A 25,906-nucleotide genomic window follows, 5' to 3' on the forward strand; every position below is an offset into this window, starting at 1 on the left:
TGGATTTGGTGGTGTGCAATGAATTATCGGACTCTGCTGGAGGAATCGCTCAATCCCGAAACAGCCTCTCCCAGCTACAACAATGAATAATCCGACATAATCAGTCTAGAACGGTACATACCGGCGAGTTTGGTCGAAGCGGTGTTTCGAAACACCGTCCAAGACTCTCAGCGATTGGTGTGGAGACAGAAGACTCGCAGTTCCTCGGTCTATACGAGAGGGAAAGAAAAGTGCTAACTAATGAGGAAAATGAAATATAAAGGAGATATTGGATGGATTTCTTGTGTTAAATGGTGGTGAAAGAAGGAAGAGAGTACTCGTGCAGAACAAGACAATCTGTGAACATTGATTACACTGCAAAATGGAGCAACTCATCACCCCGATCAAACATCTAAAACAGCCCTTGCAGATCGGCCCGCTGAAGCTTCGAAACCGGTTTGCCATGTCCTCGATTTCTCGGAATAGGTATGTCTCAATTTCAAAGTGATGGTGCAGGGTGTCAAACCCGACTCACGCGCTTCAGATCCGACAATACATACCCAAACGAGCTGAATGGAGAATACTTCTACCAGCGTGCCCTCGGAGGTGCCGGCCTGATCGTCGCCGGAGGAGCCCTCATCGAGCCGCAGGGGACGCCGATGCGGGAAACGCCTCAGATCGACACGCACGAACATATGCTGGCGTGGAAAAAGGTCGTCGACAAGGTGCACACGGTGCCCGGGTCGGTGTTTTTCTGTCAGCTGTGGCACTGTACGGTCAGATCACTGTTATTAAGCGTCCAACGAGCTAACTCGGAAGATGTACAGGCGGACGCATGACATACGCGGACGCAAAGATCCAAAAGGACTATGGGCGACCGACCATCGCCCCGAGCGCGATCCAGGCGCGCATGGGAGTCGCACCCGACAACGACGGCGTGTATGATCTCGAGCCAGGACTCGAAAAGGGGTATTCCACGCCGACGGCCATCGAGGACCCGAAAGCGGTGGTCGAGCAGTTCCGGCGATCGGCCATTTTTGCAAAAGCCGCTGGATTCGACGGCGTCGAGTTGCATGGCGCCAATGGGTATCTGGTTGCACAGGTCTGTTTTTCACAATTGGGGGACCATTTCTCTCCGTGGCTGACGCACTCACTCAGTTTCTCGACGACGGCGCCAATATTAGGACGGACGCATACGGTGGATCAGTCGAAAATGTGAGTCTCGAGATTTTCCGACGGTGGATGTGACAAGGCACCAACTCATATATTTCACAGCGAGCAAGATTCTGTCTAGAGTGCATCGACGCCTTGGTCGAAGTATGGGGTCCGTACCGCGTCGGCATCAAGCTGTCGCCCGCCGTCGGTCGAGGCGATCTGGGCATGTTCCCGGTCGAAAGACAGATTGAGCAGTTCACGTACCTGATCAAGGAACTCGACAAGCGGCCGTTGGCATACATAAACCTGGTCCGATATCTTGGTACGTCCCCCCCCTCCCCCAAAGATCCCCACGTCCACAAAGCCTATTGAAGCTAATGTGTGCGGCAAAAGAGTTCATGGACATGGAAGTCGACGGCAAGATGCGCGGGCCCAAGCACCCCGTGTGGGCGACGTATCGCCACCTGATCAAGAACGCCAAAGTGTTTCTCAACGGCGCCATCTCGCTGGTCGAGGCCGAGGAGCTCCTCAAGGACGACACCGGCGACGTCATCGTGTTTGGACGCCCGTGGCTGGTCAACCCGGACTTTGCCAACGCGGCCATGGCAGGCAAGGAGAAGGAAATCACATTCGACTTTAACTTTGACGTGAGTCCTCCCCCTGAATTTATTCGTGGATGGGATACTGATCCAGCACGGGGCTAGTACTTTGCGCAATATCCGCCAGGGAACCCGGCCAAGGGATATATCGATTATCCTTTTCTCACGACGGACTACAAGGCTCCGCAGCTGGCGGCGAAGATTTAAGCGTGAGAAGCGACAGCAGGATATAGTTAGAAGACAGAGAAAAAGGGATTTTGATGGTGATGGCGACGTGGAATATGTCAATGCGGTGGTCTCTGTAGCTATCATCCGCAACTCTAGTGCCAGGATCTCATGAAAACGTTTTCCCCATCAAGTCTTGTTTCTTCACGATCGTAGCTTGGATCTCGTCTTCCCAGCTCCGTATTCTCGTGGAACCGAGCTGCATGCCCTGGCATATTAGTGAAGTATCACGATTTTACTGCTCCCGTAACAAGACATCCTGAATGGAACAATAGGTCAGAAGAAAAGACAGAAGATACCTATGTCCCTCCCACCCATTCTCTCTCATATCACGATACGAATCGACAGAGTTGAGCAGATAAGGACTCGCGATGCCGCCATTAATGATGCCGCCAAGGATTTTCGTGCATAACAGCCCGGTGGTATTAGTCCTTGAAAGCACAGATCGATCGACATATAGCCACGAAGATTTACAATGATTTGTAGCCGTGACAAATGAAAGATAGACCCTCAGAGTTCCATCTCGAAATACACCGAGGAGGCCGGGGTCCTTGAGGGCCGTCCTAGCCCGACCGGGGCCTTGACAGACAATGAAATATAAATAGCCAAAAATACCCCTGTGAAATCCACAGTTCTTTAGAGATACAGATTGGTCTCTCTATCGTCTCAGTACCTCCACTCACCAAGTCGAAAGGACACGCTACCTGATACAGAACTCGGCGCCTTACAAGGAAGCAAGCACACCCGTCCCAGAATGGGGATTGAAGCGAACAACCACACGGCCCAAATCGTGGCCTTGACCGAGAAGGTGGCCCAACTAGAACGCCGCCTCCAAGAACAAGAAGACGTCGAAAGCGTCCGACGCCTGATCGACCACTACACTGCGCTGCACGACCTGGCCTTCCAAGACCCGCAGGCCCTGCAGGAATGGGAGAACCTGTTCACCGAGGACGCGCACGTCAAGTACGCGTTCGGCGAGCATTTCGGCCGCAAAGGCCTCGGCGCCTGGGCCTGGGGCCCCGAGGTGGCCCAGTACGCCCAGTGCCACCTGCAGAGCAGCAACTTCGACATGAGCTTCAGCGCGGACCGGCGCCTCGCGCACGTGCGCTCCAACGGCATCACCACCTGGCTGTACCGGCGCGACGAGCTGGATCGGCACTTTGACGCCGGCGCCGTGTATCGCTGGACCATGAGGCGCGAGGAGGACGGGACCTGGGCGATCTGGAAGATCGATCTGTATTGTGCGTGGAAGTCGGGGGAGGATTTGAATGGTGTTAGTGGAGGGAAGTAAGCTTCCGTAAGGGAGGGAGTGAGTGAGTGAGTGGCCGAGTGACTTGGGAGACAGGACAAGACAAGGTCATTATATCAAGGGGGTTTTAAGGGAGGAAAGATGAGATATTCCAGATGACAGAGCCACAGGGACCAGCCATGCGCTGCAGGTTCATATATACATACACATCAACGCCCTCCTCTCTGTCCACCAGACAGTGTAGAGACCGAGACCATACCCAGAGCTCGGGGATTTTATATTCGGGACATACATAGATACCATCCTCTTCCGCAAAGCCACCCTGCCATGCCTTGCCACGCCATTTTTCGATGCAGATCCCCCAGCACTTCTCTCGTTGCTTCCAGCATACAACGGTGGTGAGGCTGTTCACGGCATACGAGATTCCGGGCCCCATAGCCATCGTCTCGAAGAATGCCTGCTTGTCAGGACTGTCCAAACTTCAGTCGGCAAACTGAATGCCGCGTGGACCGAAGCTTTCCGCCCTGAGAGGTTAGTCGCGACGTTGGTTGCGGGGGCGGGGTTGGACGCGGATGCGGGGGACAAAGAGGAGATAGGAGGAAGAGACAAGTGACAGATTGTTAGCTGGAATGTGTCGATTCAGCGGATAATAGTAGTAATCCTTAGGGTACTTGGTTTCTATCTTTGTGGTGGAGACGTTATCCAAATTAAATCTATTAGGCTTGTCTCCGTATCCACCCCGGATCCACTTCCCCTTTTCCTCAGCCTCGCTCGCTTCCACCTAGACAAGATGGACCTGGTGCCAGATATCACGTCGACGGATTTTCTCGCAACCACATCAAGTTTTAGAACCTCCAACACGCCCTGTGTGAACCTAAACGCGGGACTTCTCCATGTGCTTGGCCTTGTCCTTGAATGCGTCCATTTCCACGATGTACGAGGACTCAGCCTCGTCCTGGCTGTGCACATCAAGATGTACCTCGTGAGCGTCGTGGTCGACCGTGATGTCTGCCGCGTGAACCGCGACCGCATCCCCGAAGATCTCGGCCAGCTCCTCTAGCGCAATGCCTTTCGTTTCGGGCACGAAGAAGTAGACCCACACCAGACCACAAGCGGTAACTGCGATGAAAAGCTACAACGGCACCTTTAGACAGATGAAGGCGGACAACGGAAGGCTTGCGCAAAACTTACCAGGAAGAATCGCCAGTGGATGTGTGTAAAGGCTGTCGGCGCCACCTGCAGATAAACCAAGTTCGTCAAGGCGTTGGCCGTATAGGCGACCGTGCTGCCTTTTGCCCGCAGATGGTTCGGGAAGATTTCGCTGACAATGATAAAGACACACACATCGCCGCAGACGGCATAACTGGCCTGGAACAAGAACAGCATTGCCGCACCAGTCGCAAGGCCGGCTCTGTTCGTGCCTGCTGCACCGTAGAGAGCAATCATGGTCGTCTCAACAGTGACACACATCAGGCACATGCTGAGGCCAACGAACAGCAAAGTTCGACGGCCAAAGTGGTCAGCAAGCGCTGATCCGATGACGTTGAAAACGGGTGAGACCGTAATGTATCCAGCCTGGAAGCACAGTTGAGTATAGGCATCATATCCGAGATTGCTCCAAAGAGTTGACCCCTGATTCACTCTGTTAGGAAAGGAAAGACAATAGCACTGGGCATCGGTGTGCTCACATAGTTGTTTATGACCAAGTTCCCTGTGCTCTGGGACAGAAATGCTAGACCGATAGCAATGACTACCCGCCGACGAACCGAGGGCTTGGTGTAGAACTGCTTCCAAGACGCGTCGCTGTTCATGTCGAGCTCTGCCTGCTTCTCCATCTGGAAGAATTCCGCTCGAGCAAAGTCCTCCTGTTTCCCCCGGCCGTGCTGCCTCAACATAATTTTCAGTGAAGCATCTTTCTTGCCTTCCATGAGGAGGTGCCGAGGCGACTCGGGAACAAAGAGGTAGCCGAATGTGAGCACCACTGGGAATACCGTGCCGAGAGCGACAGGAACGCGCCACTGGACCTCGTCCGAGACATTGTAGAATGCAACACCAAAGTAAGATGAGATGGCGAATCCCAATGCACACAAAGCTCCATTCAGGCCAACATACAACCCTCGAAGAGCCGCTGGGGCAAGCTCGGCGCAGTAGACGATCATGACGGTCATGAAAGCGAAGCCGGTCGCCCCCGTAAAGAAGCGAAGAGCGATGAACATGCCCACATTCTGAGATGCGGATATGATGGCTGAGCTGATGATGCCGACGATGCCAATGTAAATCGACGTCCGCTTGCGTCCAATCTTGTCCGCCAAATAACCACTAATGATGATACCAATGACACCGCCAGCCTAGTAGTCATTGTCAATACTAGGATCCCAACAGTTGCGAAGGCAGAACTGTGTATACCTGGAACACGCCAGTCGTTGCCCCTATCAGTCCAGGAGCATTCACTGTTTGGTTACCATCAGCATCGATGAGGCCCATGTATGATAGGAATGAGGCCTTTGTAAGGGTAGTCCCGATGATACCCGCAAAATACCCATAGACTAACGAGCCTAGGGCGAGGAGAAAACAAGTAGAAAAATTGAGCAAGTTGAAGGCTTGTTTGCTGCTTGTGATGACTCCGGCTTCGACCGTCATCTTGATTTCACCTATGTCCTGGTATTTGAACAGTCTTGAAGGGTGTTGGGGAAGTGAACTGGTTGATGTATTGCTGAGTCGAGTTTGTTGTGATCGTATTTAAGGGTCTTGAACTTCATATCGAATTTCTAGCCCGGATGTCCGGTATGCAGAAGCGCCTGTGCCCGCTGCTGTCGATCCCTATGCTGAAACATAGCGACTCTGCTCGGCGTGAGAATGCCGTGGCGCCTGTGCCTACAGATTGTCCGTTTTCTCCAGACCTTTGAACCCCGGATATTGCAACTCCGCATTCGGCTTTCTGGAGGCATTGGAGGTGGGGATGACTATCCGGTGTCGAGGACTCTCTTTTGTTTAGAAGAGGTGCAGCATCCGATGAGATGTGTATTCCTGGGACTATTCCTTCTTTGACTCCCTTTCAGGTGAGCACGGTCGTAAGCTCCCCCCATTTCCAATTGTAATGGCCGTGAATCCCTGCATCTTCGCGTATACAGTACCTTGTGGCGTGAGAATGAGGTAAAACCTGACAGAGCAATAATGATTAGTTGTGCATCACCCGTCAATCTCGGACTCTGTATCGCCGGAAGTCAAGGTTAGAATACGAGAGGATGACAACGCAGGAAATAGATTTCGAATGGGACTTTGGGGGACAGAGAGTGGCAGCGCTGTCAGCCGGCGAGCTCTCCCGCTGATGTGGCTGTCGACCATCGAGAGAAAACGATGTAGATGTTCTGCCGCAAGGGACTGAATTGGATAAGAGATTGTGGCTCGAAGCCTGGAGATACTGGACCATCGAGGAGGTTGTGGAGGCTGTAGTCTAGCTGGAATCAGAAGAATGTGTGCGGCTGCTGCGTCTGCGCATCTGGCACCAGCCATACCTGTGGGAGCCTCTTGGTCTTGGCGTCTCTCTGCCCACAATTGGCTGAGAGCTGGTCTCTCTCGCTCAATTGGCCGCAGCAGTCAATATCCTCCTGTTCACCCAACAAGAGGTCAGAGACAGCGAGACGCCACTGGGTTCAAGTACTATTGACGCTCTTTAGGACTTATCAATCACGCCACAATGCCAGAAATGATCGCCAACGAAGCCATTCTGTTCGCCTGCGATGAATTCCTGTTCGGAGACCTCTATTGCCTGCTGCGGTGTCTACTTCCTCTAGCTCGCCTTCAATGCTCCCTCAAAGTCTTCCAGAAATCTCCAATAGCATTTCTCCCGCCACCCTTTCGCCTTCCAGTTATTTGCTGCCGCGGGAAACAGGTCGACGATACCTCTGATGGTGCTGTCATGTGCGTATATGAAAAAGACATTATCCACGGCATCTGCATCTTGAACCTTCTTGATGGTCCGCACGGTTTCAGGAATGTCATAGCCGATACTCGGATCGAAGAAGGGTTCGTCTGGTGCTCGCGACCGTTTCTTCTGAATGAGCTCGAACTCGGCACCGGGGCAGATACAACCAGGATACTGGATCAGATTGGGCAGGTAGATCTCTCCCGGCAGAGGTAGGCTCTTTGATGGACGCAGCTCGCCGCCGTGGTGGCAGAGATCACCACCCATCATAACAAACGTGTCCGGAGTGGTCCGTGCTAACCCTGCCAAATGCCCGATCGCATGGCCAGGCGTATCTAGAAGATAGAAAGACCCATCCCCGAAGAGGTCGAAGGCTCTGAACTGCCCGATCTGCAGGACATTCGGCTCTTCAAAGGTGATCTCCCGTACTTGTCGACCCCTACAGGAGAAAGAGACTGAGTTCACAGCACTGCTCCAATTCTGAGACGACTTACTTGAAGTCGCTCTCCCGTACAGGAGAGTCTGGCCTGGCCGGCCAGCCTGGAAAGAAGGCGTCTTTGAATCCTGGACCAACGACCAACTCGGTGGACGCAGGGAACGTGGAAGGATCCCCTATATGGTCATAATGCCAGTGACTTTGTGTCGACGCGTCAGCACCAACGAGTTGAGGTCTTTCGTGACGTGTTTCTCTCACCTCCAGATGATGCTATTGATGCTGGCAATGTCAATGCCTTGGTCAGCCAGAATATCAGCCACGTGCTTCTCTCCAGAAGGCTCACCCCAGCCTCGGGTCTGCAGCGGCTTTGCCACGACGGGCGAGAATTCTCTCCAATTCGGCGGAACGCCCAGATCGAATAATGCTTTGCGGCCCGTGTTGCTCTCAATGAAGAATGCCCACGTGGGAGCCTCGGGCAAGACTTCCATTCCAGGCATCGGCGGTGTCATGAGATAGTCCATGGGGAGACCTTTGATCTTAGTGGTCGTGTCGATGATTCGCAGCTGGGCTACGGCCCCATCTGGTACGGTGAACTTGTTGCTGGGAGTCATCTTTGGCGATCCAGGCGAAGAGGGCGGCACTGATGCAGAAGCACTGCTTGATTTAGAGGGCAGGCTGGTTCTTGGGCTTGACAGGCTGCCTTCATTGACGCATCAGGCGTTTAGTGGCGTGTCTTTGGGAGGGTTGAGTGATGGCTTCCCCAATCTTTAGCCCTGGTGACCACTACGTTGGGTATTTCCCCAAGCCACGAGGCTGCCGAAACACGGGGACGTATCGGGGTCGGTGGACGGTCATGGATGGATACTTGGACCCAATACTCCATAATCCTTCTCCACAAGGCTGGCTGAGGAACCCCGACACCACGAAAAAAGAGACATACCACGCTCTCGGCACAACGAGAACCCGCAGTGGCAATAGTTGGAGACGAGCCGATATACGGCTAAGCCTCAACTTCGTCGACGGATAAATGCACGGACGTTGGAATGCATCGCATACAATAATGACAAAGCTGTCTTTATCTGCGCGATTAAATCATACCGAGTACCTGCGGTGCAACCTGTAAGAGCACACATACATACACCCACACTCACACCCACACCAATTATTATCCCGTGCTACTGAGCTAGCTTCCTCTAAAAATGCCACACGCTGTCGAGTTCAACCTCATCGAGGTCAAAGAACTTCACCCGACCTTTGGTGCTGAGGTGTCTGGCGTCGACTTTTCTCGTCCCGTGCCCGAAGATGTCTTTCAGGAACTGTGGAAAGCCGTTAACAAGGTGAGCAGCATGCATGCATCCACTCATTGGAGGAGGGGTCAATACTGTGGCACAAGGCGCTAATCCAATCTACAAAAAGTATGGCGTGTTGGTCTTTCGCCATGCCAAATTGAACGATGAACTGCACATCCAGTTCTCAGAGAGGCTCGGGGAGCTGGACGATGTCCTCCCCCATATCCAAGCGGGCCGCCCGTTTCGGTTCAAGCACAAGGAATTGTTCGACGTGGGCAACATCGAGGAAGACAATAGTTTAGTGAAACCAGGAAGTCACCGATGGTATTATGGCAAGGTATGTATGCGTGAAACACAGAGTCATTGGCTATCCACCACGCGCAGTTCGCTGACGCACAACTTCAAAAAGGGCAATAATCTGTTCCATCACGATTCCTCCTTCAACCCACGGAGGGCGGGACTTTCTCTACTACGTGCCCACGAAATCCCCCCTCCGGGCCAGGGTCTGGGAGGCAACACTGACTTCGCTGACTGCCGCGCCGCATACGACGATCTCCCCGAAGACCTGAAGAAGCAGCTAGATGAAAACGACTATGTGGTGTGCCACTCCCTGTTGCATTCGCGCAGAAAAGCCGCCCCAGAGTACTTCACCGACGTCAACCCCGACAAGGGTTACTACTCGCGCCACAAGATTGTGCAGACGCACGAACGCTCGGGCCGCAAGACCTTGTACATCGGGAACCATATGCACCACGTCGAGGGCCTACCGGAGAAGGAAAGTACCGAGCTCATTAACAGGATACTGGAGCATGCCTGTCAGGATAAGTATGTATTGTCGGTCGAGTGGCAGAACCCAGGCGACTTGATCCTGTGGGACAACACGTCCGTCATGCATCGGGCTCATGGCGGTGCGTACGAGGGCAAGTACCGCAGGGACATGAGACGGACGACGGTCCACGACGATTCGAGCTATGCTTGGGGATTGAACGAGAAGACGAGCATGAGAGTTGGATTGCCGTAGGGGGCTACGTGTATTTATTTCAGAGCAGTGTAGGGCTGTAGTTTAATCATTGTATGAATGAATGAAAAAGCGAGCAATGGAGGTACGTATGCTGTGGCACAAGGTGTCCTGTTTCCATATCAATTCTAGTCGTCGACAGCGTCTATTGTAGTTTTGGAGAATCTCCTTCTATTTATTTGTATAATGCAAGTCATATCACAAAGCCACGAGCCATACAAGCTGGCGGGATCTGGTATATTTCCATTTCCGTCTCCTACCTACCTCACTTCTTTACGATATTGCTCGATCCCCAGTTCTTCAGGTAATCATCCGGCCTGACCCTGACGTCCAAGACGACGGCCTGCTTCTCTTCCCTGACTAACCTGACGGCCTCGTCGAACTTGCTCTTCAACTCACTCCGCTTCGAGATCTGGCCGCCCAGGGTCTTGAGGCCGAAGGATTCCGACATCTTGCTAATATCTGGTAGTGGATCGTCCAGCCTCATGCCGATCCACTTGTTCTCGACGGGTCGGCTGCGCGCGTTGGCGACCCGCTCCTGGTGGACTTCGTCGTTGTAGAAGCTGCCGTTGTTGGAGACGATGATCAAAACGGGGATGCGGTACCGTGCGGCCGTCCAGATGGCCGAGTTGCCCATCAAGAAGTCCCCGTCACCGAGGATCGCGACGGGCACGTACTTTGTTCCCTTGAGCGCGAGCGCTGAACCGACGGCTTGACCGGGACCAGACCCGATGCCGGCGCCGCCATCCATACCTAGGTACGCCAGCGGATGCGTGGCCAGGAGATCAATCCCGCGGAAACTGAGGGGGAGACGGATAATGCACATGTCCTCGGGCTTGATGGCCGCGTAGAGCGCGGACGCGAGGTCCGCCTGGAAGATGTCCTCGCCGTCGAGATTCTGGGGCTTTTGCGAGGACGCCGGCTCCGTCGCGGGCCACGCGGACTTGGGATACCCCGAGAGTTTGCGGGACTCGACTTCGGCGACGAGGTCGGTGATGAACTTGTCCGGGTCGGCGAAGATGCTGATGTCCGCGGGCGGCGTCTCGAAGTGGTCCTTTGACCAGCCGTTGTGGAGCTGGCTGTCGACCGAAATCTCTATAACTTTGGCTTTTGGCTCGATTAGCTCGCCTTGTGCCGCGGTAAAGAACCCGGCCAGGTCGACCCAGTCGAACGAGATGATCAAATCGGCCTCTCTTATCATTTTGGCAGATTCGGGCGCCAGGAAGAGTGCCGGGGCTGCGGGGTGTAATCGATGCGTCGTCGGGAAGGCAACTGGTTGTTTGATATCGGCTGGAGGGTTAAACGGGTTAGTATGTCTCCCTCCTGATCCAGGTCTCTAAGAAGGGTATTTTTTTTTCTCTTCTGATACGTACTAATGACCTTTGCATCAAACATCTCAGCCAGTCTAACCCTCTCGTCCCAGCTCTTTTGGGTCCTGTTCATCCTGCCAAACATTATCAACGCCTTGGTCGACTGCTCCAAGGCCTGCGCCACCTTCTTCACGTCGGCCTGGCTCGCCCCGGCTGACTGCTGGGTCAAATATCTCTCCGTGTCGGGATACCGCACGTCTTTCTCGTCGTATGCCGTCTCCTGGAGACCGACGTCGAGAACGACATATGTGGGCGCACAGGGTTTGACGGACGCGACCGCGGTGGCCTTAATAACGCTGCGGATAGCCGAGTTCACGCTCGTGGGCTGATCGTCCCATTTGGTATAGTTCCTCACCAGCGCGGCCTGGTCGACGGCCGTGTGCGTCGAGTCGATCCACGGGCGCCTCTTGGTCGTGTCAAAGGGCCCCGCGGCGCCCAGGATCACCATCGGCACGCGATCGATAAAGGCGTTAAAGATGGCCATGGACGCGTGCATCAGGCCCACGTTGGCGTGCAGGCCACATGCCAGCGGTTTCTCTGCCACTTTGGCGTATCCGTGGGCGATGGCGATGGCGTGTTCCTCGTGCAGACAGACCACCATCTCGGGCGAGGCGTTGCCATTGAGATTGACCAGACTGTCGTGCAGTCCGCGATACGACGATCCCGGGACCAGCACGAAGTAAGGGATATGCAGCTTGGAGAGTTGCTGTGCGATATAATCCGACCCCCAGCCTGCCTTGGGAGAAGAGTCTCCATTTTGCAGGTTGGGAGTGTCGGCGGGGGAGAGGCGGACGGGCAACGACATGGTCTGTCTGGCCTAGCTAGGGTCTATAGATCCGAGGTTTCTAGAAGTTCAAATTATGTAGAAGTCGAGTTACGAGTATTGAGTATCTCTCTTTTTTTTTTAACTCTTCTCTTTTTCTTTTCTCCAGGCAGGTTCCGCGTCGACGAGCTGTTTGTTGATCTCCGAAATGGTCATTGTCTCCCCCCATGTGACAACATTTTCCTACGAGTAGAAGACCGAGAAGATCAAAGCCAATCCACTCAAAAGCAATCCATCGATCCCGAGGTACTCCAACATTGCTCCCAATGAAGGGAATATCCTGACCAGAGGGACTCTTTGTAAGAAAGTGCTTCTCCAACGGCACCGCCAGCCGCAAGTAACGAGGCACAGGCTAGGTGGCTACTGACCACGTTGAAGGGCCGATCTTTCCATGGGGTAGGCGACGAGGTGGCCTCTACTGGGTCTGTGACAAAACTCCGGACACTCTCCGGCAGCCGAAATATTGATATCGTCTTGTCAAAGTTCGGTTGATCCACCTCCGCAGGAATTCCGTCTCCATTATTTCCCTCCACTCCCGCCTCCTCGTTCCCCCCCAGACTAAACCCACTTTATCTGCCCCCAATATTCAGAACTTGTTTTCTTACTTGGACTCGGTACGAGTGTTTTCTTGGGTGCCGAAGATGCCGTGCCAAGTTTGAGCTTCTCTTTCCCACACGTGATAAAAGATGTTGGACAAGCCTTGTGAGTACGAGTCGCAAGCCCAGCCACCAACCAACGTAGCAATCATTGTGAGGTAGGCAAACTCGGTTGAACCTACTACCTACTACAGCAACTTCTTTCCCCAGTACTAGGGCCTATTTGTATGATACTGCTCGAGTCAGCGGGCTACGAGTCCTCGAGAAGCCAAGATCCCAATTGGATCTTCCCGTCTGGGATAGACCTTCAGGCGCGTGGACTTTTTGCTCCAACCAATGCCTGATCCTTGGTACAAACAAGGGAGATCCTCCAATCGGTCTCCATGGTGCCTCTACTCTTTGAGCGTCGAGCATGGATAACCCCCAAATATGTACGTCGCATGCATTTTCAACAGGGTTGGAGTACCACGAGTGGGTTCCCGATCTTTCCGCGTCAGTTGGGAACCGAATACCATCCGTCGACACGCCAGCGTGGGCTTAAGCGAGACGAAGGCACCGTTTCGTCCAATCTAGAGGGTCTTTGCCATGTCTGGTGAGGCGACGAGGACCTGAGATCTCAGCTGCAGATTCCCCAATTCCAGCAACTCGGTAACTGTGCACCATGGCATCCCAAACAAACGACGAGATCCCCAAAGTTCTCGACTCCCCTTCTCTTCCATTCTCCCAGGCGCCCTCTCCCCGTGCTAACCGAACTCTATCCCCACGGGGTTTCGTGTCTTGGGTTCAAAGCGACTTTATCATGCCGTGAGCTTGTTCTCTATCCTGTCCTGTCTTGTCCCAAACTCTCCTTCCAAGAGTCTATCTATTCCTCACTCCCGTGGCGAACAGTACCATCTGAAGGCCTTCCTCCCGCAAGTCTCTCTGATCACGAATCTTCTCGGGTGGTTGTTGATTCACGATGGGTTCCGTCGCGCAGAATCTGGAAGAGTTGAAGGGCAATGTGCACCTCGAGGAGTTTGCTGGGGATGGCGAGCATGCTCTCACACCGGAGCAGAAGGAGTTCATCAAGAAGGAGAAGCGAGTTGTTCGGAAGCTCGATCTATACATCACGCCCGTCATGCTTCTTCTCATGCTGATCAGCTACCTCGACCGTGGCAACATTGGTTTCGCCGCAACCCAGGGCATGACCAAAGACATTGGGCTGACTGGAAATGAACTGAACGTGAGTTCTCGCGAGGTTCTGTGCAATTTCGAGGTTCTGACGATAACTAGACGGCCGTCTCGATCTTCTATCTCACGTACATTCTGTCAGAGGTAGGTGAGAAGTCTTTATGTGATATCGGTGCAACCCAGCTAACAATAACGAGTTCCCAACCACAATGTTTGTGAAGCGGCTGCAATTCTACCGTGTCATCCCTGTCCTCGTCTTCGCCTGGGGTCTTGTGTGCATGTGCACGGGCTTCATCCAGAACTACGCCGGCCTTATCGTTTGCCGTTTGCTTCTGGGCGTCTTTGAAGGCTGCTTGTTCCCATCCATGACCATGTTCTTGTTGAACTGGTATCGGCGTGAAGAAGTCGGCCAGCGCGTTTGTTACCTATACAGTATGCTCATCCCCAAAAACCCTCCTCAAAATTATCCCCAGTGGCTAACTCCGCCTGATTCTCAGTTGGCTCTGCTCTGTCCGGCGCCTTTGGGGGTTTGATCGCCTTTGGCATTCTATACATGGACGGCACGGCTGGCTACCCCGGATGGCGATGGTGAGCGAAGCTGTTTTCTGGCCTCCAAAGAAGGCATGTTCCCTAACTGGATCCCACACACAGGCTGTACATCATCGAAGGAATCGTCACCATTGTCTTCTCCTTCATCTGCTACTTCCTGATCCCGCGATCCTACGCGACGGCCTACTTCTTCAACGACGAGGACAAGGCCGTGCAGAAGCAGCGCCTCGAGCTCATGGAATCCTACAGCGGCGGCGACGGCAAATATACCGGGAAGGACGTCAAGAACGCCATGCTCGACATCAAGACGTGGCTGCACGGCTTCAACCAGGTTCTTATGTCGACCATCATTTACGGTAATTTTACGCCTTTCAATTAACCAGTTGGTAGTTGCTAATCTACGGTGGTGGCCAGGCTTCGGGACTTTCCTCCCCATCATCCTCAAGGACGGGTTCAACTACTCGACCAAGAAATCCCAGTATTATGTTATCCCAGGTAATTAGACCCGCATCACTAATTCCTCCATTCGCCCGATTCGCTAACCCGTCGCTTTCCAGTCCAAATCGTCGGTGCGGTGTGCTACTTCTTCGCCGCCGCCCTCTCGGAGAGATACAAGACGTATTTCCCATCACTCGTCATCTCCGCGCCGCTCGGCATTGCCGGGTACGCGATCCTGCTGACCAAGCAGCACGCCAGCGTGTGGTACGGGGCGACGTACATGATCGCGTCGTGCTGCTACATCATCACGGGGACGAGCATCGCGTGGCACGGGATGAACATCGCGCCGGACGGCAAGCGCGCGGCCGCCATGGGCGTGCACCTGGGCCTGGCCAACATCGGCGGCATCATCGCGGGCCAGATCTACCGGTCCACGTCGGCGCCCAGGTTCCTGCTCGGTCACGGCTGGAGCTTGGCCTCGATCGGCACGGGATTCATCTGCTGGTGGATCCTCTTCTTCATCTACAAGCACCGAGAGGCCAAGAAGGCCAAGCTGGTGGCACAGGGCTACGTCGTCCCCCAGGGAGAATGGACCGATCGCTCTCCGGGGTTCAAGTACCAGCTCTGAGCTGCGTGACGTGTTGTGTGATGATGACATTGAGGAGCGTCCTGATTTGTACCGGAGAAGGCTCTGTTGAAAGCACAAGTGGTACCGCACGGACCGCGTATCCCCTACGCAGCCAGGATTGCTGAGTAGTTTCTTAGTATTGCAAAATGTGCAGATTTATGGCCTACTCAACACTATTATACCACGATAAATCGTTATTTACTATTGTTGCTAAAGAGATTCAGGTACCTTTGGGGATTGAATGAGCGACAAAATATCGGGTTTGCATGCAATGCCCCAGGTATTGAGGTCGGCATATGATTGGACGGCTTCGCAGTTCCGGGCCACCGTAGCTGGAGGAAATCTCTCAAAGGCTGCGGGTTTAACTTACTACCGTTGGGAGGAATGCATTTCATTATTATAACCTTGTCGTGGGTCGTCACTGTGACTATCTTCTAGATGCATTGCCACCAATTTGTAGTCATTTCATGCATAAGTCTATGGTTTTGCTTGAGTCCCGATAATAGTCAAAACGTAGAGGTTGTTTTGGTTGTAAGTTTGAAGATGTCTTCGGCATGTATCTATAGCTTGTGATTCCGCTTTACGTACATCTGAAAGAGGAGGACTTTGTGGTTTTGCTTCAATGAAACAGAGAACACGAGGTTGGTCTATATCATCGCCGAACACAATGTGTCGTTTCTTTAGTGGGAGTCTGCTTAAGAATGCCTTCATTGTCTGAGGATGAATGCTGGTTGTCATCTCAGCTTTACCGTCTCTAGCTACTGCCGAGTTCGAATGCGGATGCAGAATTATGACCTAGGCCCCATTCTGATTATCGCTTCAGCTGCCGGTAAGAGATCATTTCAGTAGACGACAGATCACGTCGATCTCGGTCGTCACTGAGCTTTTGCCGACTTTCACCAGAGTTCGGCACTATCGGCTCAACAGGCCGCACAGACATCAGACACAGTTCACATCACATACTTCATTTGGGAGTGTGAGATGCCTGGAGGACCTCTCGCACTCTTGACCTGGATTCTAATGACCCGTCCGAAGTTGAGCTGGTGGCGATCAAGTATACAAGAAATGGAAATGGACTATGCGATAAGGAACTGAATATACCGACTCCACGAGACTGTCTCGAGGCTGCCACGGTCGATGGTAGTGACACAATTCTCCTGATTTGGGACATGCTGAAGATGGCCTTTTGATCAGATAGCATCTGTCATCTCGAGGAGTACAGCAACTTCGACACAATCCATCCATCTGCTTATCGATTGACATATGAGCTTGTGAACGTCTTGCTCTCGACACGCTGCTCGTATTCTCGTCTAGTTCATGCTTTAGATGTAGCCTGCAGAGGCTGGATCCACATCCTCCGCCCTTCTTCCGGTGTCGGGAGGCGCGAGCCAAATCCAAATCCTGGATTAAAGCTGCTGTTCTCCTGGCTTAGAGAAAGCACGAGCAAGGAATTCGTTCAAGGAAGCACGGATTTTCCGATGGTGTGGTCGCCCCTTTCCCGTCAACTCAGCCCGCATTTCAATTGACAGAGCGTGGACATCCTGAACTATTGTCGAGAAAACTCCCCGGCCCCGGTGCCGGTCAGGCGAGACGAAAGCAAGTTGCCAGGATGTCTCCACCTCGGGCCACACTTTTTTGTAGAAGTCATGCCTCAGCCATCCTTGACTTCGAGATGGTCCAAAACCCATCTCAGGTGCCCACTTTACCCGCAGCCTTACGCTATGCCAAATTGGGCGGGCTGTCATTTCCACCATCTAACAACACCCCACAGGCTTCTCTTGTTTGTCTTGTCTCGGGCTGTGCCTTAGGTAGGTAGTTTCGTAACACTCCATTGCCTAGATTCATGCTCACAACCATGGAAAAGGCGAGTCCCTTTAGTGAAGAATTGTCCCCAACGATGATCCTTATAATTTGATTTTGCCCATGGTAAGCTGATTATAGTCAGTTGGAGTGAACTCCACATACGCATCTGCTTCGGGTAGCAACCACAGCATCTTGTCGCCGTTAGCAAATTTCGCATGGTCTATACCTTCTTTCTGGAGCTGTCCCTTGACAATTTTATTGTTGCCTGTCGTCGGGGCATGGGTCGTTGAGACTCGCAGGAAGATAGGAACCGCGTATTTAGGTAGTCGTGCTCGGAGTTGGCTGTTGGAACCACGTCTTGCTTTCACTTTCTGGCCACAGCTTGATATCAGGGGGATTGACTTACCTCGCTAAAGAGCGGTAGTCGAAATGTGGTTGGTCCTGCTCAGCGATGACGACGCGTGCACAACCCGCTCGGCCATCGTGATGTGGGATCAAAACGCCGTAAATGACAGCTTCCTTTATCTTGGGAAAGCTGCCGAAGATGCCTGAAACTTCTGATGTGCTCACATTTTCGCTCTTCCAGCGAAATGTGTCACCGAGACGGTCCATGAAAAACCAACGTCCTTCAGAATCTCTCCGCAGTGCATCACCGGTGCGGTAATACAGGTCTCCCGGACAACGGACGTTGCGTGCCAGCCTTTTCTCCGTGGCCTCTTGGTTGTCAAAGTATCCTCGAAAATCCTTCTCCTTCTCTAGAGCAAATAGGATCTCGCCACCTGTCCTCAGAGGACTTTCCACCACTAATCCCGTGACTGGATCCCTTTGGATGTCCCCTGAATCCGGGTCAATGGCGGCGGCAAAGTATTTGTTGCGCATGATGAAGCGGATAAGCAGACCGTCATGCCCGACTGAGTGCGCGAGGAAGGGTCCTGGAAACAGAACCCCGATTAGCACACATTCTCCACTTAATGCGACGGAACAGAGAGGGACATACCTTTGGCACGGGTTTGCAGGCCAAACACACCTTCGCTGGCGCCAAAGAATTCTACTATCATTGGAACAGCAAATCGATCCTGGAATTTGGTCCAGACGTCTGGCCGCATTCCATTACCAAACATGACCTGGAGGTTGTGTTCTTTATCTAGCTGACTCGGCGGCGGTAAGAGCAGATCTACATGTCGCCCAAAGTCTTAGCATGATCGGACTGAGCCAGGGGATGGAAGTCTTACATCTTGCTGTCTCGCCAACATATATGCATAGAGTGGCACAAGATTTTCTGATGTCTTCCCAAAACTTTGTGACACTGAACTTCTCCACCAGACAAACGGTAATCCCCCCACAAAGCGCTGTGATCGCTCCAATGCCGCCTGTTCCGTGGTACTGTCACTCACTGGTCAGCCCATGCTGGACGATCAAGTTGACATTCGCTTTCAACTATCGAATAGACTCACCAGCGGCATACAGACATACCATCTGTCCCCATTGGGGCCTGGCGTCGTACACACTTTGCTGTGCAACCTTGCAGAGACGGCATCTGCTAGGAAGTGATGGGTCCAGGAGCAGGCTTTGGGAAACCCCGAGGTCCCACTTCCTCAATGTCAGTTTTGGCCGTTCAATTGAGTGGGAGAAACCATTGAAAGACCTTGTGTATAGCATCATACTTTGATCATCTGGTCGCACACTCCTCGCAAGGTGGTCATCGGGCAATTGTGTGGCGAGGCTGTATATTGAAGACTTTTGCGCTTCGCTCAGGATCACAATCCTCTGGTTGGCGTTCAGGACCTCTTTGATGCAGTCCAAGTTGACCACCAGGTCTCCGTCCGCGATAAGGAAATTCGTTTTGGCGACTTGCCAAGTGTGGAGGAGGGCGTTCCCCGTCAGGTTGTAGTTGAGAAACGCCGGAGAACAACCAACCGCATAGCATGCGAGCCACATGAAGAGAAAATCTGGCGAATTATACATATACATTGCCACCGCTTGGCCGGTGACCACTCCAAGATCGCGGAGGAAGGAGGCGTACTGACAACACCTCGTGAGACATTCTGAGAATGTATAACACCGTTCTCGCGTCCAAATCGCGTCCGAGGCTGGGAACTTGGCCGCTGACTCGAGAAACCGAAACCACAGGGACACCTGTCCCTTTCTCACTACACCTATTAGTGGGGAAGGGTTTTCAGAATCGCATTGCAGTCGGGATTTACCCTACCTCTACTTCGGGTATCCCTCCTTGCTGTAATGACCTCTGAGAGAAGACTGATATCCTTCGTGATATGGTACTTGGCATCGAGATACGCTGACCCTAACGCAACGGCAACTCCCGTTGCTCCAATTGCTGAATTCATGTTGTAGGGCGAAGAGGTCCGACGCTCGCCCAAGGGTAATTTGACGATGGAAGCATAGAGATGTACACGTAGGGGCTAAAGGCCAGAGAAAGCGACCTTTATGTTTCAAGGAAACTTTCCTTCTTCCCGTGGGGACGGAACTGACTGGGGCTGGCAGAAGGACGTCCGAATCAGCTGAGAGCGAACGAGTTCGATCGAAACGACAGTGAGTGAGACGACGAAGCCTTGAGAACTCCCAGGGTCTGGACGCTATGTCTTGAAAACTTCAGGGTCCGGAATCATTGTCTCAAACATCTACCGAGTGCCCGTTCCAGCACGTACTGTACTGATTACGCAGGTCCATGTACTCACGGCAAGCCTTTCTTTCAGGATGAATACCTAGGTATCTCTCTTGCACCCCCAGAGGCTGGTCCATTTTCCGATCAATCTAGCCCCTCCGGGCTTGGCCGGGGGGGCGCGAGGTGGGGGGTGGTGCAGGGACTGTACGAGGGCGCGCACCAAAAGTACTGTTCAGGCTACTTACTATGACAGGAGATTTTCTCAGCTTGTAGGCCCCCTTACCTATCTCTTTGCTATAAGTCAGATCTATAGGCGGCCTTGTAACCTCCATTCCCAGTCTCGCTAGGGGCTTTAGGCGCTGAGCGTCGAGCTCCTATATCTCCGGGGGCCGCTGTAAGGGGCAACGAAAATAAAGTCTGTCGTCTTTTGATCAGCTTGTCATTCTATTACTAGCGTTGACAATTCCTTTGGTGCGCGCCTCGGTATTATTGGCACAAGACGGACACAGGTTTGGACACAGGCGTTCGATGGTCAAGGAATCGCATTCCGAAAATTCCACACGTAATTCCGCGGCTATATACCAAGCTACAATCTCAGGAGCGGCAGCCTGGGGAATCGAAGTATTTAATGCGAGGTTTGTCGCGCGGGAAGTAGTCTGGGTTATACACTTTGAACTCGTCCAGCTTCGATTATTGCAAACATGTCCGACAGGTCAATCCGCGAACGTTCTACAGAGCCAGGTCACCTGGAAGAGAAGGTCGAAGCCACTGGTCATGTGGACCGAGTTGAGTTGAGCGTCGAGCAGAAAACCACCGGCCACCGAGACTACCATGGCATCGACACCACTCACGTACAACCTGGTGCCGATGCTGCCTACGAAGCGAAGATCGCACTCGTCAATGAAGCGTTGATTGATATTGGCATGGGACCGTTCCAGTGGAAGCTCTTCATACTTACTGGATTCGGGTGGTTTGTGGATAATGTAACTTATCACTGAAATTTGTATTCCGTGCTGTGACTGAGTGTGGTTTCAGGTCTGGCTACAAGCCATCACCATCGTCGGTCCGGCTATCCAGCGAGAGTTCGCTGTCAAGCGCATCGCCTTCCTTACTGTCGCCAAGTACGTTGGTCTCACAATCGGCGCATCGACATGGCCCCTCGCCGCCGACTTTATTGGCCGTCGCCCTGCCTTTAACATCTCACTGCTTTGTTCTTCCCTATCTGCCTTGGTCGCTGCAGGCTCACCGAACTTTGTCGCCATGGCCACGCTCTGTGCTCTGATTGGTGTTGGCGCCGGCGGCAATCATGCGGTTGACAGTGCTATCTTCCTGGAATATATCCCGGCCACACACCAACATCTACTGACCGTGCAGTCGGTGTTCTTGGCAACCGGTATTGCTGTGGCTGCTTTGGTCTCCTGGTAAGCTTGCCCACAGCAGAATTTTTTGATTTATTCAAGAATTTCGGGGAATGACTGATAATCTAGGCCCCTCGTCGTCAACTTTACATGCCCTGCCGGGACGCCGCAAAGCGAATGTGGGTTTCACGAGAACATTGGGTGGCGGTATATCTACTGGACCCTAGGTGGCTTTACTCTCTTTCTCAGTTTCTGCCGTTTCATGTTCGGGCTGTACGAAACACCAAAGTATCTGCTGGGGAGAGGAAAAGACGAGGCAGCCGTCAAGGTCATCACGAAGATGGCCGCGCGGGATGGGAAAACGACCTGGCTGACCTTGGCACATCTCCAGGCCGTAGACGCACGGCTGGAAGCAGCTGCACTTCTAGCGGACGACCGCGACTCTCAGAGTGGTGGTGCTGGTTTGCACGCCACTGCCAACCAGACGACGATCCAACGATTCATGGCAAAGTGGGCGCCGAGCAAGGTACGAGCACTGTTTTCGACTCCGCGAATGGCTCTCTCCACTAGTATGATGATCGTCCTCTGGACAGCGATTGGAATGTCTTACCCTTTGTACAATTCTTTCATTCCCTTCTATCTGGAAAGAAAGGGTGTCGCGGTCGGCGCCTCAAGTCTGGACATCACATACCGCAACTATACGATCCAAGCAGTTTGTGGTCTCCCAGCTGCTATTCTAGGTGGCTTTTCTGTGAGACTGAAGAACGTGGGTCGCAAGGGAACTGGCGCATTTGCATGCATATGTACAGGACTATTTCTGTTTCTGTACACTCAGGCCAGCAACTCTGCAGCCGTCCTCGGCTTCTCCTGTGCGATCTCCTTCTTCCAGTTCCTGATGTACGGATTGCTCTACAGCTATACACCTGAGCTCTTTCCGGCACCGATAAGAGGAACGGGTAATGGTTTGATGATGACATTCAACCGTCTGGCCGGCGTGATGGCTCCTCTCATCGCTGCCTATGTTGGCATTGAGACGGATACTCCTATCTGGCTTTGTGCGTCTCTCCTGACTTTGGCTGGGTTCATGTGTCTTCTACTGCCTTATGAAAGCCGGGGACGTGCAGCCTCTTGAGGAGGAACATAAGGGAAATGGGCACATGCCGATTAGGGCCGAATGGGAAAAGTTTTCCAGCATTAGTACAAAGCAATGAGGAGAAATTCTTTGATGCATTGACGGATAGTCGTGCGTTCTATCGGGCGTCCTCACATTGACGTTTGTTGAAGGCATATATTCTAGCAAGTGGCAAGAAAACACATGGGTCTTCGGCTAAGGTGACAGGAAGAACAATAACGACACCCTGTCCCCTAAAGACGACGTCGCATACTAGCTTTCAAGCGGGCCGTGGAACAAGCATGTCATGCTTGTGCAAATTGGGCTTTTTGATCGACTACGGCCCACCATTGCGCTCGACTGCTTCGGGTCGTGGTCTGAGTGTCTGTTCCCGAGCCTGGCTTGGTGTTGGGGCTGCCTCCTTGCGTAAAGGAAATCTATCGTAATCGTAGAAGGCCAAGTCCAGATTGTCGACATTCATATAGGGAGCAATATCCGCATTTATGTCGCTGTTCAGCTGGTATCATCAAAAGCATGGAATTAGTTGGGATTTTCCACAAACTATGGGGAAACAAAATTGAAAAAAAAGGTCTGAATTACCTTATTGCGAGACTTGATGTGAAAATCTTCCCATCTAGGATGACGGACAACTTCCTGGAAATGTAATGCACTACCTGTACCCTTTGTGAGCTCCTTTCAACAAGGCAGAGATTCAAGCAGTGGAGTGTTATATACCAGGCCAGACTGCGGTAATGCGACCGTCCGATGGTCGCTTGTACCACGAATTGCAGTGATCTTCCCAGACGGTTCCGTGCAACATGGTTTGGCAGTGCTCGTTAAACTGATCCGTAATATCTTGTCGTGGACAAACGGAGAGGAGGTCTTCTGCCTGAATTTTCTTGATCATCTGGATGGCATAGTCTGCTACAGCACTGATTGAGGCTGTCACTGATCCCGTAAGTACCGGAAAGGTAGGCCCAAAGGTAACTATAAAGTAAATCAGTACTTCTTTGGTTACATCTTGATGTTGCCGCAGAAAGCCTTCTGGTCACACTTGAATAGTTAGAAAGGTAAACAAAACGTACGTATGAAATTTGGAAAATCTGCACCAAGAACGTCAGCACGGCAAGATTTGTGAATCTCTAACATTCAACATACCTGGAACACCGATTCCAAGATAAGAATCCGGGTTGGGTGTAAATTTAGCTCTCAGAGAAATACCATTCATGCCCACCACATTGAATCGAGGCAAGTAAGTTGTATCAAACCCAGTCGCGAGGACAATGGCATCAATATCTGCAATCTCGCTACCATCCGCTCCAATCACAGAGGTTTCACGCACTTTGGCCAGTGCTGTGAAATGAGGAAATACGTTCGGCTTTTTCAGTGCTTGCATAAATGCGCGACCCTTGGCTTCAGTGTCAACCCGAAAGTAGATTCTTGGATCAAAGGGAATGGTGATAGCCAGAGCCAAGAACGTACCGGAGACGTTCTTCGACAGCCAACGGCGAAATCTGGAACCAACCCCTTCACGAGTGTTTCGTCCTCAAGTTCATCGCGCATGATCTGTTGAAAGCGCGACCGGAAAGCCTCTTGTTCGGGAGAATCCTTGAACAAGGCTTTCCAGACTCTATTTGCCTTTCAGAAATTTTCAGTCGATGGACGGGGATCAAGGGTTGGAGGCGCCATACTCCTGCTTCATAGACTCGTGCTTGCGAAACCAATTTTGCGTGATCACGGGCAAAACTCTCTTGTTCTTCTTGAGACCCTTGAACTCTGATGTCAGTATCACGTTGTTGAGGTTGGGCCAGAGAAATGCGAGCCTCACAAACTGGTTTCAGCTAGGCACAAGTCAGTCACGCTGATGAAGTAGTCAGTGGGGAGGAGGGTGCACTAACACCGTAGTTTGGTTGAACGGACGCCAGCCAGGATTTGGATCGTATGAAAACGTGCAGTTCTTTCGCATATGGTTGCATTCTGTGCCCGGTGTCAGTGTTGCTTACGGCTTTAAAACTACTGAGTGAAGGCTCCTTCTCACCCGGGAGTCGCTTGTAAGCTGGACGATCCTGCTCCTACGATGACGATTTTCTTCCCGGTCCATTCAGCGGCATTGAACTCATCAGGCCATTGTGCCGTGTGTACCACTCGACCTTTGAAGGACCCTAATCCCTGAATCTCTGGCAATTTGGGATTGTTAAGCATACCCGTTGCCTGAATAAGTACATCCTGCTCACCATCATTAGCTCTCGAACTAACTGGGCAGACGGCAATTGTTAACAAGTGGTTGGACTTACACATTCGTCCTCCAACACACAGGTGCTTTCGTCCGAGTAGGTTTGCTCTACCTTTAGCATCCACTTTCCAAGACCCTCATTCCACGTCGCCTCAATCACACGGCAGTTGAACTGCATATACTTACGCAGGTCCCAAACTCGACATACACGATCGAGGTATTTCCAGATAGAATCACTGGACGAGTACAGTTCGGACCAGTATGGCTAGTGATTGACAAAAGGTTAGACTTTGACCCCATTGCCCGCAAGCACCCAGTTGTAGCCTCGCTTACATTCAGTGCGAAATTATATACGTAAGAATGACTTGGAACTGGGAGTTCTGGCGTCAGTAAAAGTACTTGACTGCTCTAACGATGGTGAATAACTTGCCGTCACAGGCGCAATTAGGATAGCGATTTTCCAGCCACGTCCCGCCAATATCACCATTCTTTTCATAAATGACGTGTTCGACATTCTCAAGTTCATTCTGAAAGCGATATGCATACATTATGCCTGAGAAGCCAGCACCTATGGTGACGATTCGCATTCGACGATTTCCTGGGTCTAGGTAAGTGACGTCAGGGACGAAATACCCATTCGAACTCGTGTGCGGCGGCGGTTCTCGCTGGTCTCTCTCCATTTTCTCGCGCTTTGATAGACTGGTTGGCTTATCCCTTTTAGTACAATAAGCTATCCCCGATGGCATGCGCCTTGGGAGAGTGCGGTTTAACGGAATAAATCAAAATTCCCTTGCGCAGTCCAAGTCAACGTATGTCACTTCATTCAATCGGATTGGGGGTGGGCTTTGGGTTAAATAGAGCGGACTATGTGTCGGCCTTGAAGCTTTCCCATCCGAGGTACCATTGATGGACGCAAGTCTTCTGAATACTGCAGGACCAATGCTGTCGGCTAACTGTTGGCCCATCAGTTAGTTGTCTTGGTAATTCCGAACCTCTTGTCATAATACATAAACTAATAGCCCGCATAAATACTTGTCAGACAAGCTTAGGTGTCTTGTCCCCGGAAGCCAACATCATACAGTCAACAATCCCGGAATTCCGGTCCCGGTACGGCGACTCTGTGGAAGAACCCTTCAATGTTCCACGGTAATTCGGCCCAGGTTAGATGAGCTCGTAGCGTTGAGAGGCCACGGGATGATAACTGCCATGTCACAGACGGTCCGGGAACTTTCGTTGCTTCTCCAGAGACAGTCCTGCCAACGGACATCAGATTCGTCAGCAAAGCGCCCATGTTTGACTTGGCTCGTCAATTATAGAAGCTTCGACTCA

General features: G+C 52.3%; 10 protein-coding genes across 10 annotated transcripts; 5 read left to right on the forward strand and 5 right to left on the reverse strand.

Annotated features, from left to right (window-relative positions):
- Positions 1-361: 361 nt before the first annotated feature.
- Positions 362-1,838, forward strand: Z517_06808 (uncharacterized protein; the record flags this gene model as incomplete). The annotated part of the gene is made up of 6 exons (XM_013428547.1): positions 362-465; positions 524-750; positions 807-1,081; positions 1,138-1,194; positions 1,255-1,456; positions 1,528-1,838. 6 exons carry the CDS (start codon positions 362-364, stop codon positions 1,836-1,838), a joined length of 1,176 nt encoding a protein of 391 aa, XP_013284001.1.
- Positions 1,839-2,712: 874 nt separating this feature from the next.
- Positions 2,713-3,249, forward strand: Z517_06809 (uncharacterized protein; the record flags this gene model as incomplete). The annotated part of the gene is made up of 1 exon (XM_013428548.1): positions 2,713-3,249. One exon carries the CDS (start codon positions 2,713-2,715, stop codon positions 3,247-3,249), a length of 537 nt encoding a protein of 178 aa, XP_013284002.1.
- An 832-nt stretch (positions 3,250-4,081) lies between these two features.
- Z517_06810 (uncharacterized protein) lies at positions 4,082-5,847 on the reverse strand (the record flags this gene model as incomplete). The annotated part of the gene is made up of 4 exons (XM_013428549.1): positions 4,082-4,339; positions 4,399-4,839; positions 4,896-5,555; positions 5,614-5,847. 4 exons carry the CDS (start codon positions 5,845-5,847, stop codon positions 4,082-4,084), a joined length of 1,593 nt encoding a protein of 530 aa, XP_013284003.1.
- Positions 5,848-6,997: 1,150 nt separating this feature from the next.
- Positions 6,998-8,179, reverse strand: Z517_06811 (uncharacterized protein; the record flags this gene model as incomplete). The annotated part of the gene is made up of 3 exons (XM_013428550.1): positions 6,998-7,571; positions 7,627-7,767; positions 7,827-8,179. The coding sequence occupies 3 exons, from the start codon at positions 8,177-8,179 to the stop codon at positions 6,998-7,000; spliced, it is 1,068 nt and encodes a 355-aa protein (XP_013284004.1).
- Positions 8,180-8,767: 588 nt separating this feature from the next.
- On the forward strand, positions 8,768-9,878 carry Z517_06812 (uncharacterized protein; the record flags this gene model as incomplete). The annotated part of the gene is made up of 3 exons (XM_013428551.1): positions 8,768-8,905; positions 8,985-9,194; positions 9,267-9,878. The coding sequence occupies 3 exons, from the start codon at positions 8,768-8,770 to the stop codon at positions 9,876-9,878; spliced, it is 960 nt and encodes a 319-aa protein (XP_013284005.1).
- Positions 9,879-10,140: 262 nt separating this feature from the next.
- Z517_06813 (uncharacterized protein) lies at positions 10,141-12,050 on the reverse strand (the record flags this gene model as incomplete). Its single annotated transcript, XM_013428552.1, has 2 exons — positions 10,141-11,165; positions 11,249-12,050. The coding sequence occupies 2 exons, from the start codon at positions 12,048-12,050 to the stop codon at positions 10,141-10,143; spliced, it is 1,827 nt and encodes a 608-aa protein (XP_013284006.1).
- A 1,572-nt stretch (positions 12,051-13,622) lies between these two features.
- Z517_06814 (uncharacterized protein) lies at positions 13,623-15,449 on the forward strand (the record flags this gene model as incomplete). The annotated part of the gene is made up of 7 exons (XM_013428553.1): positions 13,623-13,886; positions 13,937-13,978; positions 14,032-14,266; positions 14,332-14,422; positions 14,486-14,739; positions 14,798-14,878; positions 14,941-15,449. The coding sequence occupies 7 exons, from the start codon at positions 13,623-13,625 to the stop codon at positions 15,447-15,449; spliced, it is 1,476 nt and encodes a 491-aa protein (XP_013284007.1).
- Positions 15,450-17,353: 1,904 nt separating this feature from the next.
- Z517_06815 (uncharacterized protein) lies at positions 17,354-19,597 on the reverse strand (the record flags this gene model as incomplete). Its single annotated transcript, XM_013428554.1, has 7 exons — positions 17,354-17,594; positions 17,659-18,184; positions 18,250-18,426; positions 18,485-18,635; positions 18,707-18,842; positions 18,898-19,408; positions 19,462-19,597. The coding sequence occupies 7 exons, from the start codon at positions 19,595-19,597 to the stop codon at positions 17,354-17,356; spliced, it is 1,878 nt and encodes a 625-aa protein (XP_013284008.1).
- A 979-nt stretch (positions 19,598-20,576) lies between these two features.
- Positions 20,577-22,365, forward strand: Z517_06816 (uncharacterized protein; the record flags this gene model as incomplete). Its single annotated transcript, XM_013428555.1, has 3 exons — positions 20,577-20,858; positions 20,911-21,296; positions 21,363-22,365. The coding sequence occupies 3 exons, from the start codon at positions 20,577-20,579 to the stop codon at positions 22,363-22,365; spliced, it is 1,671 nt and encodes a 556-aa protein (XP_013284009.1).
- A 316-nt stretch (positions 22,366-22,681) lies between these two features.
- Z517_06817 (uncharacterized protein) lies at positions 22,682-25,257 on the reverse strand (the record flags this gene model as incomplete). Its single annotated transcript, XM_013428556.1, has 11 exons — positions 22,682-22,861; positions 22,945-23,018; positions 23,080-23,349; positions 23,503-23,752; positions 23,827-23,982; positions 24,036-24,118; positions 24,239-24,321; positions 24,383-24,570; positions 24,639-24,842; positions 24,911-24,948; positions 25,014-25,257. The coding sequence occupies 11 exons, from the start codon at positions 25,255-25,257 to the stop codon at positions 22,682-22,684; spliced, it is 1,770 nt and encodes a 589-aa protein (XP_013284010.1).
- Between the last annotated feature and the right edge of the window lie 649 nt (positions 25,258-25,906).

The sequence above is a fragment of the Fonsecaea pedrosoi genome, assembly GCF_000835455.1.
Source record: "Fonsecaea pedrosoi CBS 271.37 unplaced genomic scaffold supercont1.4, whole genome shotgun sequence".
NCBI lineage: Eukaryota > Fungi > Ascomycota > Eurotiomycetes > Chaetothyriales > Herpotrichiellaceae > Fonsecaea > Fonsecaea pedrosoi.